The sequence below is a fragment of the Chenopodium quinoa genome, unplaced genomic scaffold (genome assembly GCF_001683475.1).
Source record: "Chenopodium quinoa cultivar QQ74 unplaced genomic scaffold, ASM168347v1, whole genome shotgun sequence".
NCBI lineage: Eukaryota > Viridiplantae > Streptophyta > Magnoliopsida > Caryophyllales > Amaranthaceae > Chenopodium > Chenopodium quinoa.
The window spans coordinates 1-19,961 of record NW_018742904.1 but is presented as its reverse complement, the minus strand read 5'-3'; the positions used below and the strand labels follow the sequence as shown (position 1 = coordinate 19,961).

General features: G+C 42.9%; 1 protein-coding gene across 1 annotated transcript; it reads left to right on the top strand.

Annotated features, from left to right (window-relative positions):
* The first annotated feature begins 18,002 nt into the window (after positions 1–18,002).
* Positions 18,003–19,039, top strand: LOC110727302. Its single transcript, XM_021906863.1, has 2 exons — positions 18,003–18,339; positions 18,456–19,039. Exons 1-2 carry the CDS (start codon positions 18,003–18,005, stop codon positions 19,037–19,039), a joined length of 921 nt encoding a protein of 306 aa, XP_021762555.1.
* Positions 19,040–19,961: the final 922 nt, after the last annotated feature.

Below are 19,961 nucleotides of genomic sequence, written 5' to 3'. Positions count from 1 at the left end.
CGGGCGTGCATCATGTGAGGAGCGGGCGCTCCTCCCTGACACTTTCAAATCTGATCCTTCATTGAAGCATTCTGGAGAGGGCGTGCATCCGAAAAGAGCGGGCGCTCCTCATTATGGAGCGGGCGCTCCTCGCTAGGAATCCGTTTTCTTTTGACGGATTTCCCTATGTGTTTCGGGGAGTATAAATACTTCCCCTTTAGCTCATTTAGAGAGGGGGTACAGTAGCCTAGTTTTCAGAAACCTCTCTTAGTTTGAAACATTCCTTAGGATTAATTTAGCTTAGTTTTCATCAAATCAAATCATTGTATTAGTGAAATTCAAGAATTATTCTCATAGTTTGGCAATTTGTATTCAACATTTGAAGCTTCAATTAGTAATTTCTCCAACCTTCTTCCTTTTAATTTCAGATTTTATTTGGTATTTTCATGTTATTTAAATCTTCTTAGTTCTTGGTAATTTGTTATTGGATGATAGTTATTTCAATTGTTAACCACTTTTCCCAATTATTGAAGTATTTAGAACCCTAATTCTTGATTGCATGTTGATAAACATGAGTTGTGAGTAGTCTTCTTGCTAGGGGTTGGGTGAAGCTCGACCTTTTGGGTTAACTATGCAAATGTGGGAGAAGCATTGATGTTTGTATTGCAATTAAATTGATTATATGAGATTGCTTGTTAGTTCCTCATGATAGGTTTAGCTACCCTTGACTAAGGAGCTTGATAGTATGATATGCCTAATTTGACATGGAAGTGTAAATTGAGTACGTCATTACTTATTGTAATTTGATTATGTATCATCTATTGCTAAACTAATGAGGAATCTAAGTTTAGTAGTGTGAGTTGTTTTCTAATTGCATGAGGTTGATTTTACATATAGTCCTTTCTATATCTTGTCTATTTTACTCCCCGTTTGCCTATTTGCCTTGGTTGAGTGGATCTCATTCCCTAGTATCTTTAATTCATTGATTTAGAACCATAGTTTGTTTGTCTTCTTGACGAACCCCAATTCACCAATTGACTTCGAGTTAGCTTAAGTGTAAAGATCTTTGGCAATCATATCCCGTTCCTTGTGGACCGAACTCTTACTTGTCATTATGCTTGGTTTGTAAGGTGTTTGTTAATAAATGTGTTTGATTGAGTGTGGAATGTACGACCGTTCTAACGCCCATCAGTATCTATCAATGAAAGCATGTGTAATAGATTCCCAGCTAGCAATCTTCTCTTTGGCTATAGAGAAGAACCATTGCTGGCATACTGTTTCAAGGGAACGTGGGAAGAGTGAAGGGAAAACTCTCCTATCAATTCCCTTAATGTCCATAATTGTTTCGAAAGCTCTTAAGTGAAAGTAGGGATTGCCAATTGGCTTGAACTTAGGGATGTCATTGGCAGAGAACTTTTGCGGAAGAAGTTCCTTATCCACTGAGACCCCTTTAGAGCTAATCCCATGGTACTTGTAGTCATTAGACATTTGACTCAAGTTCTCTTATATGCGTTTGATGGTGTCAACTGTGATCAGTGGCCATTTGGCCCACTTTTCTACTTCGTTTCTTCCCCGATTGAGCCCTTTGTTTGCCCTTTTTCCTCTATTTTAGCTTAGTTTTGTTATTATTGAGCATATTTGTTACTTGGAGTGGTTTTGAGTCATTTTTGGCTCATTTCCTAAGGTTTTATTCCCTCTCCTTTAACCCATTTCAATTTGCTCCTATTAGAACCTTTCCTATGATTTGTGTTTTCCATCTTACAGGTCCTCCCGTGGCTAAGAAAGCAAGGATTGGATGCAAGGATTAGGCATGCTTTGGAGTCAAAGGGATTAGAGCATTAGAGCCCAAAATATGAAGGAAAGAAGAGTTCAGAGCGGGCGCTCTAGATATGGAGCGGGCGCTCTGTATTCCTTGCTGCAGAAAAACCAAGTACCCAACCCTCAGAGCGGGCGCTCTAATGTTGAAGCGGGCGCTCTAGCTCCCAGAATAATCAGAGCATTTTCTGCGAGACTTCAGAGCGGGCGCTCTGGCCTTAGAGCGAGCGCTCCGTGTTCCCCTGACCAATTTGAACTCTGCTACACGCGTAGGCCGACGGCTCTAATTATTTTACTCTACACGTGATGCCTAAAATTTTGGGCCTTGATTTGGGTTAGGTTTTAGAGGAGGGTATAAATACCTCTCTTCCTTGTAATTGGGAGGAGAGAGGTATGTAGAGAGAGAAATATTAGAAAATCAGATTTCAGCTTATTGTTTTTTTTTTCTTTCTTTTGCACTTTAGATTAGTTAGGGTTTAGTTCCTCATTAGATCTAAAACACTACTCTTTGTTACTCTCTTTCATTTTCAATCCAAGATTAAATCTTTTGGTATTATTTCTATCCCTACTCTTTATTTATTGCTTTATTTATCTATTTTAATTAGATTTAGCTTATCTTTAGTTGTTATTTCAAGTCAATAGAATAGTTTAATATCTTAGTTGCCTCCTTGTTTAAACTTGCAATTTCTGGTTTTGATCCTTTATTTTCTTGCTATTAGTATAATATTATCCTTATTTGCTTAGATTTCATGCTATTTAGAATAGATTACAAGTAGACTTAACATATTCTCTTCAAAGTTAACTTCTTTAGTAAAGTTTAATCATCCTATTTTCTGGTTTTAGCCATGTTTCTCTCATTAAACTTAGTTTTTGCTTTTGTTAATGTTCTTGTGTGCTTTGGTATGACCCTTCCTTCTCTAGGCTAGGTTTCTAGCTAGGGGAGGGGGAAATGATGAACTAATGATGAAATGAATGATATGTGGTGCAAGATTGGGTAGATTGAGAAGTTTTGCAATTGATTCCAACCTAGGTTTTAGTTGTTAGGAATTAGAGATTGGTCACCTCTAAGACCCTATTTTGTGTTGCATGCTAGTTGCGCGAGAGTGAGCTTGTATGTGATGATGACTAGGTTAGGGATGACCTCGACCACCGAGGCGGGGTTGGGTAGGCGGTGTTTAGGTGAGCCCGAGAGGGAATCCTAGATGTTGGACCATAGGCCCCAATTGTTTGGTTGACCGATTGAACCATTCTTGTTGCCTCTAATTGTTGAAATCATTGTTAGTTAGGAATTCTCCCCTATCCCCTAGTGTTTGCTATTCCTTGATTTTTGAAGTTTTATACCTCTGCTTGTTGCTTGTTAATTTAGTTCTTAGTTTATTTGTTTCCCTAGTAGCTATAGATAAATCCATCAAAAATTTATTCCTCCCTTTTCAATTGACTTATAAGTGATCTAAGCAAGAGACGTTTGACCTTCCCTGAGGATTCGACCCCTCTTCCACTATGCTACCTTTGGTTAGTTTAGGACGTGGGTTTTCTTTTTATTCTTGACTCGACCTTTAGGAACTAACGACACCTAGGGGGCCGATCAAGTTTTGGCGCCGTTGCCGGGGAATGGCAACATTGTTTATTGCTTAGTTATCTTGTTTTTCAATTGTTTTCTACTTCTATCCTTCTATTTTTCATTTATTTCTCCGTTGTTGTCATTCGCTAATTGTCTGCTTAGCTGTGTTGAATGCTTAGACGATCACAGGGACCACCTACTCACGACCTCGATCTCGACATTGACCGCACTCTAAGGCGAGTGAGGAGACTATTTGTTGAACAAACGGGTGAGGAGGAGGAGTTCTTTGATTCTTCTAGTGATATTTCTTCAGACATGGGGGATGCCAATGGCGCTCTTTTTGGTGACTTTGGTAATCCGGGTAGTCATGAATTGCAATGTGGGATTCTACTTCCTACAACGGAAACAAATTTCACTATCCACCCGCACTACACTCAAATGGTGCGTGGAGATCAATTTTCTGGAGCAGCTCATGAAGATTCGATAGAGCATTTGGACAAATTTCTCGAGACATGTGCTTTAATCCAAACCAACCAAGTCACTCAAGAATACATCCGGATGCACCTTTTTCGGTATTCGCTCACAGGCAAGGCTTATAGGTGGCTCAAAAACCTAAAGCCCGGCTCGTTGGCCACATGGAGAGACACGGCCAAAGCTTTCTTGAACAAGTTCATTCCCGAAGACAAATCAACCGAATTGAGGCAGAAAATTTCATCATTTAGGCAAGAAAGGTATGAATCTTTGGGGGAAGCTTGGGACCGGTTTAAAGAGTATGTGAGAGCTTGCCCACACCATGAGTTTGACAAGCAACTTCTCATCAAGTTCTTCTATGATGGTCTTGACGACATACCCAAGCAAAATTTGAATTCCGGATGTGGTGGACATATTAGCAAGGTGCCTCAAGCTCAATTGGAGGACACCATAGAGGAAGTTGTGAGGTACTATTCTACGAGTGGTGGAAGAAGAAGAGGTGAAGAGAGAGCTTCGGGCAAATTCGAGCTTGATCAAGGTTCACTCAAGGCTCTTATGGAACAAGTCATTGACAAGAAGCTGGGAAATAGCCAAGGGTCTTCATCTTCCTCCACCAATCAAGTACACTCTTTCTCTTGTGAGAATTGTGGGGGTACCAACCATGATATATCATATTGTGGTGGTCGAGACCCCGAACATGTAGCGGCAATGGGGTACATGAACAATCAACGTGATAATTGGAGAGCCCCCAATGCCAATTATGGTAATAGATTTCAAGATGCAAGTGGCCCAAGCCACAACACGGGTCAAATGGCTCCCTTTCCAAATCCAAATGCTAGCAATCACCCTAGAGCACCATTCAAGCAAGGACCACCCAACCAATTTCAGAATTTCCAACCCAACCCTTCCATGCAAAATGATCCTAATCAACAAATTCTCATGGAAACTCTCAATAGAATCCAATCAAGCCTATCCGCCATGGATCAAAGAATAACCAATAGTGAGCGAAAAGCGGATCAAAGGCATCAAGAGATCACCGCACATCAAAAGATGATGGATAATCAAGTGGCTCAACTCGCCGAGAGGGTGACCAATCTAGCCAATGAGAAGCTCCCGGGCCAACCTACTACCAACCCGGCTACCACCCATCATATCAAAGCTATCTCTCTTAGGTCCGGAAAGTCTTATGAGGGGCCTAGGAGTGATCAATCGGAGCACAACAAGGAGGGTGAAGAGCAAGTGGTTGAAGAGGTCAATGGAGATAGCCAAGGTCAAATAATTGACAATAGTGTTGAAGGAAGCATTGAGAAGAAGAAGGGTGAAGGTAGTGAAAAGAGCAAGGAAGTTGGGAAAGACAAGCAACCATCAACATCTTATCAACCATCAAGGTTTGAACCACCACCGCCTTATCCCGAGAGGATTGTTGAGAGGAGATTGAATGACAAGTACAACAAGTTTATGGCTATGCTCAAGTCACTTCACATCAACATTCCATTCCTTGAAGCCATGACTCAAATGCCACCCTATGCAAAATTCCTCAAGGAACTCCTCTCCAACAAAAAGAAGCTAAGTGATGAGTGTATCACTCTTCCTCATCAAGTTAGTGCCCTAGTGCAAAGAACCTTGCCTACCAAGCAATGTGATCCGGGAAGCTTCACTCTTCCGGTCAAGATTGGTGATATGGAGACCACGGGTGCACTAGCCGATCTTGGGGCAAGTGTGAGCCTCATGCCACTATCCATTGCAAAGAAGCTCAAGTTCGAGATGATACCTTCAAGAAAGGTGATTCAATTAGCCGACCGGTCCACAAAATTCCCATGCGGTGAGTTAGAAGACGTTCCTATCAAGATTGGGAATTTGTTTGTGCCTTGCGATTTTGTGGTGATGGATATGGAGGAGGACCCTCATACTCCTCTTATCCTTGGAAGAGAGGCACTCAAGACCATGGGAGCGGTCGTCAATTGCAAAGATAATACCATTACATGTGAGGTGGCCAATGAGAAGTACAAGTTTGAATTCTCAAAGACTTTGAAGCAACCTATGGTAGAGAAGATTTGGCGGGTGGACTTGGTGGACTCCGAACTTGATGAATTGGTGAAGTCTCATGAGGTAATTAAAGACAAGGGTGATGAAGACCTCCCATGTGAGGAGGTGGGTGAAGGAGAATCTTTGTGTGCCTTGGAGGTTGAAAGCCTTGAAGGTGAAACTCATCCCGAGACTCAAGGAGCCGTGGATGAGCTCCCATCGATCCAAAGTGAGTCTAAGGAGGAGAGTTCCACGCCTCCTCCCAAGGTAGAACTAAAACCCCTCCCTCCTTCTCTCAAATATGCTTATTTGGATGATGATTGCTTACATCCTATTATTGTCAATGCTAACCTCGATGACACCTCATTGCAAAAATTAATTGAGATTTTAAAAAAATATAGGAGTGTTATCGGGTATAGCATTGATGATATTAAGGGGATTAACCCTAGCTTGTGTATGCATCGCATTCATCTTGAGGATGATCATGCCTCTTCCATTGAACCTCAAAGGCGGTTGAATCCGACTTTGAAGGAAGTGGTTAAGAAGGAAATCCTCAAACTACGTGAAGCGGGGATCATTTATGCTATCTCCGATAGCAAATGGGTGAGCCCGGTTCATGTGGTTCCCAAAAAGGGAGGCATGACCATCATACAAGATGACAAGGGGAATGATATCTCCACCCGCACTGTCACGGGGTGGAGAATGTGCATTGACTATAGGAGGCTTAATAAAGCCACTAGAAAAGATCATTTCCCCTTGCCATTTATCGATCAAATGTTGGAAAGGTTGGTGAAGCATTCACACTATTGTTTTCTTGATGGTTATTCGGGTTTCTTTCAAATCCCAATTCACCCGGATGACCAACATAAAACAACCTTCACTTGTCCATTTGGGACATTTGCCTACCGAAGGATGCCCTTCGGATTGTGCAATGCCCCATCGACTTTCCAACGATGTATGACAGCAATCTTTTCTGATATGATCGAAAATGCAATAGAAGTTTTCATGGATGATTTCAGTGTTTGTGGTTCGTCTTTTGACCTATGCTTGCACAATCTCGAAAAGGTTTTAAAGAGGTGTCAAGAGACGAACCTTGTGTTGAATTGGGAAAAGTGCCATTTTATGGTCGAGGAGGGCATTGTCCTCGGGCATAAAGTGTCCATTAATGGTATTGAGGTAGACCCGGCAAAGGTCTCGGCGATAGAAAAGCTACCCCCACCATCATCGGTGACCGGGGTACGTGCCTTCTTGGGGCACGCCGGCTTCTATCGCCGATTTATCAAAGATTTTGCACAAATAGCGAGACCTTTGACGAGTTTACTTCAAAAAGAGGTGGAGTTCAAATTCGATGATGCTTGCACTAAGGCATTTGAAACCTTGAAAAATGCTTTAGTGAATGCGCCTATAGTGCAAGCACCGAATTGGGAACTCCCGTATGAACTAATGTGTGACGCGAGTGATAATGCAGTTGGAGCAGTCCTTGGGCAAAGGAAAGAAAAGAAATTGAATGTGATCTCTTATGCAAGCCGGACTTTAGATACGGCACAAAAGAATTACACCACCACGGAGAAGGAAATGTTGGCGGTGGTCTTCGCTTTTGACAAGTTTAGACCCTATTTGGTGTGCAACAAGGCCATTGTCTACACCGATCACTCCGCGGTGAAGTATTTAATGAGCAAAAAGGATGCTAAGCCGCGTCTAATCCGATGGGTCCTTCTCTTACAAGAATTTGACATTGAAATACGGGATAAGAAAGGAAGTGAGAACCTAGTGGCTGACCACCTCTCAAGGTTGCCGTTAGACCACCCTTCTTACCTTGACAAAGAGGATCCCATCGATGATGAGCTTCGAGATGACTCTCTTATGGCGATCGTTACCAACACCATCCCTTGGTTCGCTGATATTGCAAATTATTTAGCAAGCGGGGTGGTACCTCATGACTATGATGCTCGACAAAGGAAGAGGTTCTTCAAGGAAGTTAAGAGGTATTTTTGGGATGATCCAAGCTTGTACAAGAAGTGTAGTGACGGTTTGTTCCGGAAATGTGTGGCAAATCATGAGATGGAAGGTATTATGGAACATTGTCATTCACTACCTTGTGGAGGTCATGGAGGTGTCAACAAGACCGTGGCAAGGATCCTAGGTTGCAAGCTTTGGTGGCCAACTATGCGCAAAGATGTTCACAAGTTCATCCTTCGATGTGACCGATGCCAAAGGATGGGAGGAATCACAAAGAGAAATGAAATGCCGCAACAATCAATCTTAGAAGTTGAGCCATTTGATGTATGGGGAGTGGACTTCATGGGTCCGTTTGTCTCCTCATGTGGGAATTTGTATATCCTTGTGGCTGTGGATTATGTGACTAAATGGGTGGAAGCGATACCATCACCCACAAATGACCACAAGGTAGTGTTGAAGTTGCTCAAGAAGATCATCTTTCCTAGATTTGGGGTGCCACGGTGACTAATTAGTGATGGCGGATCTCATTTCGCCAAGAAACAACTCGAAGCACTTTTGAAGAAATATGGGGTACATCATAAGGTTGGACTCCCTTACCATCCACAAACCCAAGGGCAAGTGGAGGTGTCCAACAGAGAAATTAAGAGTTTGCTCGAGAGGATGGTCAACAAGTCTAGAAAAGATTGGTCCCTAAGACTGGATGATGTACTATGGGCCTTACGGACCGCTTACAAGACACCGATTGGCACCACGCCATATCGACTTGTCTATGGTAAGGGATGCCACCTTCCGGTGGAATTGGAGTACAAGGCATGGTGGGCTGTAAAGGAACTCAACATGGACCTTCACTTGGCCGGAGAAAAGAGGTTACTCAAGCTCAACGAGTTGGAAGAGTTGAGGTATGATGCTTATGAGAGCTCTAGACTCTACAAAGAACAAACCAAGAGGTGGCACGACAAAAGGATTCGAGATCGTGACTTCGAGGTGGGTAACAAGGTTCTTCTCTTCAACTCACGTCTCCGACTCTTTCCCGGGAAGCTCAAGTCCAAATGGGTGGGGCCGTTTACAATCACCAAAGTAACCCCCTATGGCTCGTTCGAATTGGAAAATCATGAAGATGGGAGCCGGTTCATGGTGAATGGGCAACGGATCAAAAGATACTATGATGAAGGAGATATTGGAAAGATCGATTGCCTAATGCTTGGGACGGTCCACACCGTTCCTCCCCCTTAGCTTTATTGCTCGTGACGTAACGTCAAGCTAGGGACGTTAAACTAGCATGCTTTGTAGTATATTGTGAATATTTGTCTTTGAACTATCTCTTTAGTTACTTTTTGTTTTAAGTACTTTGCAAAAATCCGGAGGATTTTTCCCCAAAGAGGGGATGGTTTATGTTGGTTATCGTTAGCCAAAATGCTATAAACCGAAGGGCACGACCTCTTGGCTCAACCAATCAATGGTTGAGTCGGGTACTTAGGTCGCATCCTATAGAAGTACTAACGATTTTGGTTTGAGTGATATTTGAGTGTTTGCAGGTTTGGGAAATCATGCTTTTAAAGCCAAAAATCCGACAGTCTAGAGCGGGCGCTCTAAACAGAGGGCGGGCGCTCTGCATCATTGGGAATTATTCAGAATACTTGAGGCCAAAATCCGAGAATTTAGAGCGGGCGCTCTGGGTGTAGAGCGGGCGCTCTGATTTTAAGGGGGCTAAGGAAGGAAAATTTCGAGAATTTAGAGCGGGCGCTCTGGGTGTAGAGCGGGCGCTTTGAAGGTCCCTCAGAAATTCTACATTTTTGGTGCTAAAATCCGAGAAGCTAGAGCGGGCGCTCTGGTCAGAGAGCGGGAGCTCTGAGTTTTGGGTGAAAAATTGACTAAGTGTGGGAAAATTGCGCAGCTTTAGAGCGGGCGCCCTGGTCTTAGAGCGGGCGCTTTGATTTTCAACCCAGAAACCTGATTTTTCAGCGAAATGTTAGAGCGGCCGCTCTACCCTTAGAGCGCCCGCTCCGACCCTCATTTCAGACTTTGCGTTTTATCCCCTTTTAATTTTGAGCACCCAAATTCTCACCTCAAACTCGCTATCCCTATCCCTTCTCTCACCTCAAACTCCCTCAACTTCTTCCTCCATAACCAAACCTTCATCTCCTCCAAATCTCCACCTTCCAACTACGAATTCCTCTAAAATTCACAAATTATTCATCCCCTATCTCCAAAAATCATACATCTCCATCAAGAATTCAGCACCTAGTCCGGATTTCATCAAGAATTGAAGCGGGTTCTACCGGGTTCGCGTCGGGCCAAGTCGGGTTCTTCTTCAATTTCAACTCTAGGCTAATTTGTCTCCAATTGTTGGTATAATCCTACTCTTACTAAGTTAATTTTCCCTATTTCTTTGGATATTTGCTTATTAAGGTTGGCTTAATTGGAGAATTGATGGTGAATGAATGGGTTTTGTGTTTTATGTGGTGAAAATTTGTTGTGAATTGTAGTGTGTTGTTTGTTGTGGTGCTTTGGCAAGGGAAAATTATTGTGGATTTTTGCTAGGTTTTGGTTTGTAGAAAGTTTTGGTTTTAGAATTGGTGGTTGTGCAAAGTTTTGGAGAGTTTTGTTTTTGTGGTCATTGTGTAGAATTGTTGGAAATTGTTGGGTTGTTGTGGTGTGTTGCTTTGGAAAATTTCTATATTGTTGTTGTAAGAAATGGCTGGTGGTTCAAAGAGGCAAAGAGCCGAACCAAGGAGTGGTAATGTAGGAGAAAGTAGTGGTGCCGGTAGTAGTGGTGGGCATGCTCAACCCACTCAATTCAACATTACCCTGCCACATGCGGCCCAAAGGACCAAATTGGCCGCATTGGATAGGAGGGCAATTAATCCAACTCTTTTCTATTCCCAACACGACTGTTATATGATTGGAATAGACGAGAAGGTTAGGGAGCTTGCAGTGAATCTGGGGTTTGATGCGTTCTTGGATTGTAGATTGCCAAATGATTACATCACCGCAGATACTTCCTACTACTACCCCACCCAACCGCCTCTAACTTACCGCCCCCTAACATTGGAGTTTCTTGCTAGCTTCGAGTTAAATCAAGAAGAGGGTATGGAAGGCATTGATGCATTCAAAGTAAAATTCCGGTTGTTCAACAAAGGCCGCCACATTACCCTCCGTGCTTTCAATGAACTATTTGGTTGGGACCCAAATGCTCGAATCTTGGATACCTCCGGACTTGACGGTCAAGGTTATATAGAGGGGTACGGTCCGCAAGAATTTTGGGCCCGAATCACGAGTGGGGCTAGAGAATTCCAATCAAACTCCTCCAAGGCCTCAGAGATCCACCATGCCGCCTTACGGTACTTTCACCGGATGCTTGCATATATTTTCTTCTCCAGAAAAGATCTAGGTAAAATGAGCGATCAAGAGTTATATCTTCTTTGGAGAGCTACCGAGGGTGCGCTTCTTTACCCACCTGCCACCCCGGAGCACAAGATCAATCTAGGGTATCTGTTTGCCAAGAGATGTAAGGCAATAAGGGACTCCCCCCTCTTGACTGGTCCTATCTTTATGGGAGGGATGGTCACGTATATCGCCTTCAAGTACAGATACAAGACCCAGCTGCAGCAGATGGAGAGCTTGAACATGGCAGCCGAATTGAACATAGAGAAGATGAAAAGAATGCAATTCATTTCGGATTCCACGGGAGTCACGGGTAAGGCCTTCATTTGGCGGATCCGAGACGTCCCTTGGTGCTACATGCCATGTCCGTTCATGATGAATCCGCCCCCGGGAACTGAGTTACCATGGCAAGTCCCTATGGAGCAAATTCACGAGAATGACCTCTCCCAGCCCGAGATTGATCATAGAAATGAAATCAGGCAAGCGAGGCGGCAACAACAACAATTCCAGCAACATCAAGAGCAACAGCAGCAACAGTTTCAGCAGCAGCAACAAGAGCAATTTCAACAATTTATTTCTCAGGCACAGCAGCATCTTCAGCAGCCCCCCCAGTTCTCGGGGGAGGTGAGCCCTCTTCCTCTTCTGCATTTAATATTGAGCAAGCTTTCGCTAGCCTCACTCTGGAGGTTAGGAACCTTGCTCAAGCCCGGCCTAGGGAAAGAGAGGAGGCCCCTGCTCAGTCTCCTGGTCCCACTTTTGATATTTATCAAAACCATATTTATGATTACCATGTGGACCAGGGACATTTTAGCCCATGTGTCAACTACCCCTACTACCCTCCGCAGCACGGGCCTGTCCCGAATTGGGAGCCCCCTCAAGTAGATGACAATGGGAACCCCATTCCTCGTACCGGCGGCCAATACCCCTATTGGCAAGGCCCCGGTACCCTGCATGACCCTCCCCACTCCTTCCCCCCCTACAACTACCAGCGCCCAGGTGGGTGTGATTACCTCGGTGATCCCGCCTATCCTTATCAGGGCGACGGCTTTCCCCCCGGTTATTACGGTGGGTGGGAGCCATATGGGCCGCCATGCGATGTTGATTATGATTGGGCGCCCCCTGTAGTTGTAGAGGGAGAGGAAGAGGAAGACTCTGAGGAATAGATGATCATTTCTTTTGACCCCCCCCACCCTTGACTATTACATGTTTTATCGCACCGAGACGGTGCCTGGTTTTAGTTGGGGGGGTGCCTTAGCATTTTCATATCTAGGGGCAAATGAAAATATCATTTTGGGGATGAGCAGCCTTTCCTATGCTTGCTTGTGCTTAATAATCTGTTGGCTTGTATCTGTTGGTTTGTATTATACATGATCACTTTTCCTTTTTCTTCTTTATTTTGTTTTCTAATCTTTTTGCTTTGGAGTTCTGGTATTTCTCACTTTTTGGCAGGTTGTATACTACTTTTGGAAGGAGCCAAGGTTGGTTGACTTAGAACCCATCATTCTTTTTATGTTTTGGATTGGCATGGCTCCGGTGAGATCTTTCCAAACTCTCTTCTATTTATTTTATCTTGCTTAGTTCCTAGGAGCGGAGTTAGGATTAAGTTGATTGATTCATGGATGTTTGCATACTTGGAATTGTGTACTGAGAATTGTGTGAATTGATGCTTTCATTCTTGAGTTCCTCTTCTATCCTTCTATCCCTTCCTTTCTATTTTTGTTGAAGAGTAGCAACGGGGCGAGGTTCACACCTCGTGAGAGGCGCCCGGCTTTATGCCTAGGAGGACGTGCATTCAATTCACGTACCTTCTACCGCCCCCACTTATGGAATTTATTCCAAACAAAGTCCTACTTCTCTTGTTGCTCTTCAATGTTTTCTTTTTCTTTTTCTTTCTCTTAGTGTTATCCAAGGCAAGTGTTAAAACTTTGTTTTGTGTTTGGCTGAATTAGTAACTACAATGTATGAACATATATGAGTTGGTTCCTTGGTTTGATAGGTTTACAAGGTCTTTAATGTTTTGGTTGAAAATCACATAGCTTCATTGCTCAAATGACTCCTATTGGACATATCTTGGGCTATTTAGGCCTTGATCCCTTTTGTCCTCGGTTTGTGGTTGTTGGGCGTAGCTCATCTTGTGAGTGAAAGCTAGGTGGCTAGAAATTTGGAGACTTAGTGTTTTGCTACTTGATCTAAAACTCGCTCCATTTGACTCTTGAGACCGCGACCGAATCGACTCATAGGATGATAAAGGCATTCATTTCGGGATAAGGGCATAATTTTTCGTTCTTTTTAGATCCTTTTTTTATTTCCTAGGACACCTTTACTTTCAAATTTCAGGTTTTTGGGTTTACATTCACCTTTTGCGTACCCCCTTGAGCCTTCCACTTTTTGTCTACCCGCATTACAAGCCTTATGAACCTAATTTTATTTTCACCTTTATAGAAATGAGTGAAACTCGAGCTTGGCTTTGTATCTAAGTTAAAAGTTTGGCATAGTGGATGTCTATAATGTAAATTGCAAGGGACGTGTTTGTTTCCCCAATTAAATCTTTTGGTATAAAAAAAAAAAAAAAAAAAAAAAAAAAAAAAAAAAAGTTGGAATAAGAATGCATAAGTAAGGCATCGATCTTGTATATAGTTTAGAGTTAGTTGGGGGGTATAATACCCACCAACTAAGGTTAGTTGGCCTTGGTTTTGCTCGATTCATTAATGTTTCACTCTTAGGAGCTTACACCACCAGCCAGAATTTTTTTTTTTTTTTAACCCTTACCCCAAGCCATTTCATTGCACCTTAAAAGCCCTTTGGACCTTGAGTGATTGAGTCAATGTCGGTGGAGAGAGTCATGGGTCGAGCTTTTAGATTGGATTTGCATTTACTAAGTTAGGGCAATCCTACCTTGCCCACCTCCTTGTTGTTCTCCTAATTCTCTTGTGGAATTCGAGACGACTAGCCGCCTAGTGTACATGATCGAGATGAGGAAGGTTGCCTTGGTGAGGGACAATTGGAGGATAGGATCTTTATAGTCCAAGCTTTTGAGCATGAGCTATGTGGCCTTCAACCAGGAGCATTAGCTAGCTTGTCCACCTATCTTGTCAAGAAGCTTGCGCATCCTTGTGATTGCATTGTAGTGAAAGTTCAACCATTCATGTTTGTGTTTCTTTCCCTTTTTATTTTTCTATTTTTCTATTTTTCTATTTGTCTCTAAAAACCTTGCCTTGATTTAGTGCGAAGTTGTGGGTTAATCTCTCTCGAAAACCCTCACGAGAGCATACTCGTCCTCCTAAGTGACTTGGGGGTTTAAATGGCTTGTCGTTTACGCTAAAAACGACCGTGATTCCTACGAAAGTGAGTTAGTGTATAGAATTATGCTTTTGGTTATTTTTGTTTGCTTATTTTACTTCGCTCGAGGACGAGCAAAGGACTTAGTTGGGGGGAATTTGATCAGTGGCCATTTGGCCCACTTTTCTACTTCGTTTCTTCCCCGATTGAGCCCTTTGTTTGCCCTTTTTCCTCTATTTTAGCTTAGTTTTGTTATTATTGAGCATATTTGTTACTTGGAGTGGTTTTGAGTCATTTTTGGCTCATTTCCTAAGGTTTTATTCCCTCTCCTTTAACCCATTTCAATTTGCTCCTATTAGAACCTTTCCTATGATTTGTGTTTTCCATCTTACAGGTCCTCTCGTGGCTAAGAAAGCAAGGATTGGATGCAAGGATTAGGCATGCTTTGGAGTCAAAGGGATTGGAGCATTAGAGCCCAAAATATGAAGGAAAGAAGAGTTCAGAGCGGGCGCTCTAGATATGGAGCGGGCGCTCTGTATTCCTTGCTGCAGAAAAACCAAGTACCCAACCCTCAGAGCGGGCGCTCTAATGTTGAAGCGGGCGCTCTAGCTCCCAGAATAATCAGAGCATTTTCTGCGAGACTTCAGAGCGGGCGCTCTGGCCTTAGAGCGGGCGCTCCGTGTTCCCCTGACCGATTTGAACTCTGCTACACGCGTAGGCCGACGGCTCTAATTATTTTACTCTGCACGTGATGCCTAAAATTTTGGGCCTTGATTTGGGTTAGGTTTTAGAGGAGGGTATAAATACCTCTCTTCCTTGTAATTGGGAGGAGAGAGGTATGTAGAGAGAGAAATATTAGAAAATCAGATTTCAGCTTATTGTTTTTTTTTTCTTTCTTTTGCACTTTAGATTAGTTAGGGTTTAGTTCCTCATTAGATCTAAAACACTACTCTTTGTTACTCTCTTTCATTTTCAATCCAAGATTAAATCTTTTGGTATTATTTCTATCCCTACTCTTTATTTATTGCTTTATTTATCTATTTTAATTAGATTTAGCTTATCTTTAGTTGTTATTTCAAGTCAATAGAATAGTTTAATATCTTAGTTGCCTCCTTGTTTAAACTTGCAATTTCTGGTTTTGATCCTTTATTTTCTTGCTATTAGTATAATATTATCCTTATTTGCTTAGATTTCATGCTATTTAGAATAGATTACAAGTAGACTTAACATATTCTCTTCAAAGTTAACTTCTTTAGTAAAGTTTAATCATCCTATTTTCTGGTTTTAGCCATGTTTCTCTCATTAAACTTAGTTTTTGCTTTTGTTAATGTTCTTGTGTGCTTTGGTATGACCCTTCCTTCTCTAGGCTAGGTTTCTAGCTAGGGGAGGGGGAAATGATGAACTAATGATGAAATGAATGATATGTGGTGCAAGATTGGGTAGATTGAGAAGTTTTGCAATTGATTCCAACCTAGGTTTTAGTTGTTAGGAATTAGAGATTGATCACCTCTAAGACCCTATTTTGTGTTGCATGCTAGTTGCGCGAGAGTGAGCTTGTATGTGATGATGACTAGGTTAGGGATGACCTCGACCACCGAGGCGGGGTTGGGTAGGCGGTGTTTAGGTGAGCCCGAGAGGGAATCCTAGATGTTGGACCATAGGCCCCAATTGTTTGGTTGACCGATTGAACCATTCTTGTTGCCTCTAATTGTTGAAATCATTGTTAGTTAGGAATTCTCCCCTATCCCCTAGTGTTTGCTATTCCTTGATTTTCGAAGTTTTATACCTCTGCTTGTTGCTTGTTAATTTAGTTCTTAGTTTATTTGTTTCCCTAGTAGCTATAGATAAATCCATCAAAAATTTATTCCTCCCTTTTCAATTGACTTATAAGTGATCTAAGCAAGAGACGTTTGACCTTCCCTGAGGATTCGACCCCTCTTCCACTATGCTACCTTTGGTTAGTTTAGGACGTGGGTTTTCTTTTTATTCTTGACTCGACCTTTAGGAACTAACGACACCTAGGGGGCCGATCAAGTTTTGGCGCCGTTGCCGGGGAATGGCAACATTGTTTATTGCTTAGTTATCTTGTTTTTCAATTGTTTTCTACTTCTATCCTTCTATTTTTCATTTATTTCTCCGTTGTTGTCATTCGCTAATTGTCTGCTTAGCTGTGTTGAATGCTTAGAAGATCACAGGGACCACCTACTCACGACCTCGATCTCGACATTGACCGCACTCTAAGGCGAGTGAGGAGACTATTTGTTGAACAAACGGGTGAGGAGGAGGAGTTCTTTGATTCTTCTAGTGATATTTCTTCAGACATGGGGGATGCCAATGGCGCTCTTTTTGGTGACTTTGGTAATCCGGGTAGTCATGAATTGCAATGTGGGATTCTACTTCCTACAACGGAAACAAATTTCACTATCCACCCGCACTACACTCAAATGGTGCGTGGAGATCAATTTTCTGGAGCAGCTCATGAAGATCCGATAGAGCATTTGGACAAATTTCTCGAGACATGTGCTTTAATCCAAACCAACCAAGTCACTCAAGAATACATCCGGATGCACCTTTTTCGGTATTCGCTCACAGGCAAGGCTTATAGGTGGCTCAAAAACCTAAAGCCCGGCTCGTTGGCCACATGGAGAGACACGGCCAAAGCTTTCTTGAACAAGTTCATTCCCGAAGACAAATCAACCGAATTGAGGCAGAAAATTTCATCATTTAGGCAAGAAAGGTATGAATCTTTGGGGGAAGCTTGGGACCGGTTTAAAGAGTATGTGAGAGCTTGCCCACACCATGAGTTTGACAAGCAACTTCTCATCAAGTTCTTCTATGATGGTCTTGACGACATACCCAAGCAAAATTTGAATTCCGGATGTGGTGGACATATTAGCAAGGTGCCTCAAGCTCAATTGGAGGACACCATAGAGGAAGTTGTGAGGTACTATTCTACGAGTGGTGGAAGAAGAAGAGGTGAAGAGAGAGCTTCGGGCAAATTCGAGCTTGATCAAGGTTCACTCAAGGCTCTTATGGAACAAGTCATTGACAAGAAGCTGGGAAATAGCCAAGGGTCTTCATCTTCCTCCACCAATCAAGTACACTCTTTCTCTTGTGAGAATTGTGGGGGTACCAACCATGATATATCATATTGTGGTGGTCGAGACCCCGAACATGTAGCGGCAATGGGGTACATGAACAATCAACGTGATAATTGGAGAGCCCCCAATGCCAATTATGGTAATAGATTTCAAGATGCAAGTGGCCCAAGCCACAACACGGGTCAAATGGCTCCCTTTCCAAATCCAAATGCTAGCAATCACCCTAGAGCACCATTCAAGCAAGGACCACCCAACCAATTTCAGAAATTTCCAACCCAACCCTTCCATGCAAAATGATCCTAATCAACAAATGCTCATGGAAACTCTCAATAGAATCCAATCAAGCCTATCCGCCATGGATCAAAGAATAACCAATAGTGAGCGAAAAGCGGATCAAAGGCATCAAGAGGATCACCGCACATCAAAAGATGATGGATAATCAAGTGGCTCAACTCGCCGAGAGGGTGACCAATCTAGCCAATGAGAAGCTCCCGGGCCAACCTACTACCAACCCGGCTACCACCCATCATATCAAAGTTATCTCTCTTAGGTCCGGAAAGTCTTATGAGGGGCCTAGGAGTGATCAATCGGAGCACAACAAGGAGGGTGAAGAGCAAGTGGTTGAAGAGGTCAATGGAGATAGCCAAGGTCAAATAATTGACAATAGTGTTGAAGGAATCATTGAGAAGAAGAAGGGTGAAGGTAGTGAAAGAGCAAGGAAGTTGGGAAAGACAAGCAACCATCAACATCTTATCAACCATCAAGGTTTGAACCACCACCGCCTTATCCCGAGAGGATTGTTGAGAGGAGATTGAATGACAAGTACAACAAGTTTATGGCTATGCTCAAGTCACTTCACATCAACATTCCATTCCTTGAAGCCATGACTCAAATGCCACCCTATGCAAAATTCCTCAAGGAACTCCTCTCCAACAAAAAGAAGCTAAGTGATGAGTGTATCACTCTTCCTCATCAAGTTAGTGCCCTAGTGCAAAGAACCTTGCCTACCAAGCAATGTGATCCGGGAAGCTTCACTCTTCCGGTCAAGATTGGTGATATGGAGACCACGGGTGCACTAGCCGATCTTGGGGCAAGTGTGAGCCTCATGCCACTATCCATTGCAAAGAAGCTCAAGTTCGAGATGATACCTTCAAGAAAGGTGATTCAATTAGCCGACCGGTCCACAAAATTCCCATGCGGTGAGTTAGAAGACGTTCCTATCAAGATTGGGAATTTGTTTGTGCCTTGCGATTTTGTGGTGATGGATATGGAGGAGGACCCTCATACTCCTCTTATCCTTGGAAGAGAGGCACTCAAGACCATGGGAGCGGTCGTCAATTGCAAAGATAATACCATTACATGTGAGGTGGCCAATGAGAAGTACAAGTTTGAATTCTCAAAGACTTTGAAGCAACCTATGGTAGAGAAGATTTGGCGGTGTGGACTTGGTGGACTCCGAACTTGATGAATTGGTGAAGTCTCATGAGGTAATTAAAGACAAGGGTGATGAAGACCACCCATGTGAGGAGGTGGGTGAAGGAGAATCTTTGTGTGCCTTGGAGGTTTGAAAGCCTTGAAGGTGAAACTCATCCCGAGACTCAAGGAGCCGTGGATGAGCTCTCATCGATCAAAAGTGAGTCTAAGGAGGAGAGTTCCACGCCTCCTCCCAAGGTAGAACTAAAACCCCTCCCTCCTTCTCTCAAAATATGCTTATTTGGATGATGAATGCTTACATCCTATTATTGTCAATGCTAACCTCGATGACACCTCATTGCAAAAAATTAATTGAGATTTTAAAAAAATATAGGAGTGTTATCGGGTATAGCATTGATGATATTAAGGGGATTAGCCCTAGCTTGTGTATGCATCGCATTCATCTGAGGATGATCATGCCTCTTCCATTGAACCTCAAAGGCGGTTGAATCCGACTTTGAAGGAAGTGGTTAAGAAGGAAATCCTCAAACTACGTGAAGCGGGGATCATTTATGCTATCTCCGATAGCAAATGGGTGAGCCCGGTTCATGTGGTTCCCAAAAAGGGAGGCATGACCATCATACAAGATGACAAGGGGAATGATATCTCCACCCGCACTGTCACGGGGTGGAGAATGTGCATTGACTATAGGAGGCTTAATAAAGCCACTAGAAAAGATCATTTCCCCTTGCCATTTATCGATCAAATGTTGGAAAGGTTGGTGAAGCATTCACACTATTGTTTTCTTGATGGTTATTCGGGTTTCTTTCAAATCCCAATTCACCCGGATGACCAACATAAAACAACCTTCACTTGTCCATTTGGGACATTTGCCTACCGAAGGATGCCCTTCGGATTGTGCAATGCCCCATCGACTTTCCAACGATGTATGAAGCAATCTTTTCTGATATGAT

What these genes read in the sequence shown, in the direction of transcription:
- LOC110727302 (XM_021906863.1), top strand. Translation starts at nt 18,003, where the DNA reads ATGATGGATAATCAAGTGGCTCAACTCGCCGAGAGGGTGACCAATCTA. An exon ending in ACATCTTATCAACCATCAAG is followed by an intron (nt 18,340 to 18,455) that starts GTTTGAACCACC and finishes CATTCCTTGAAG; the next exon opens with CCATGACTCAAATGCCACCC.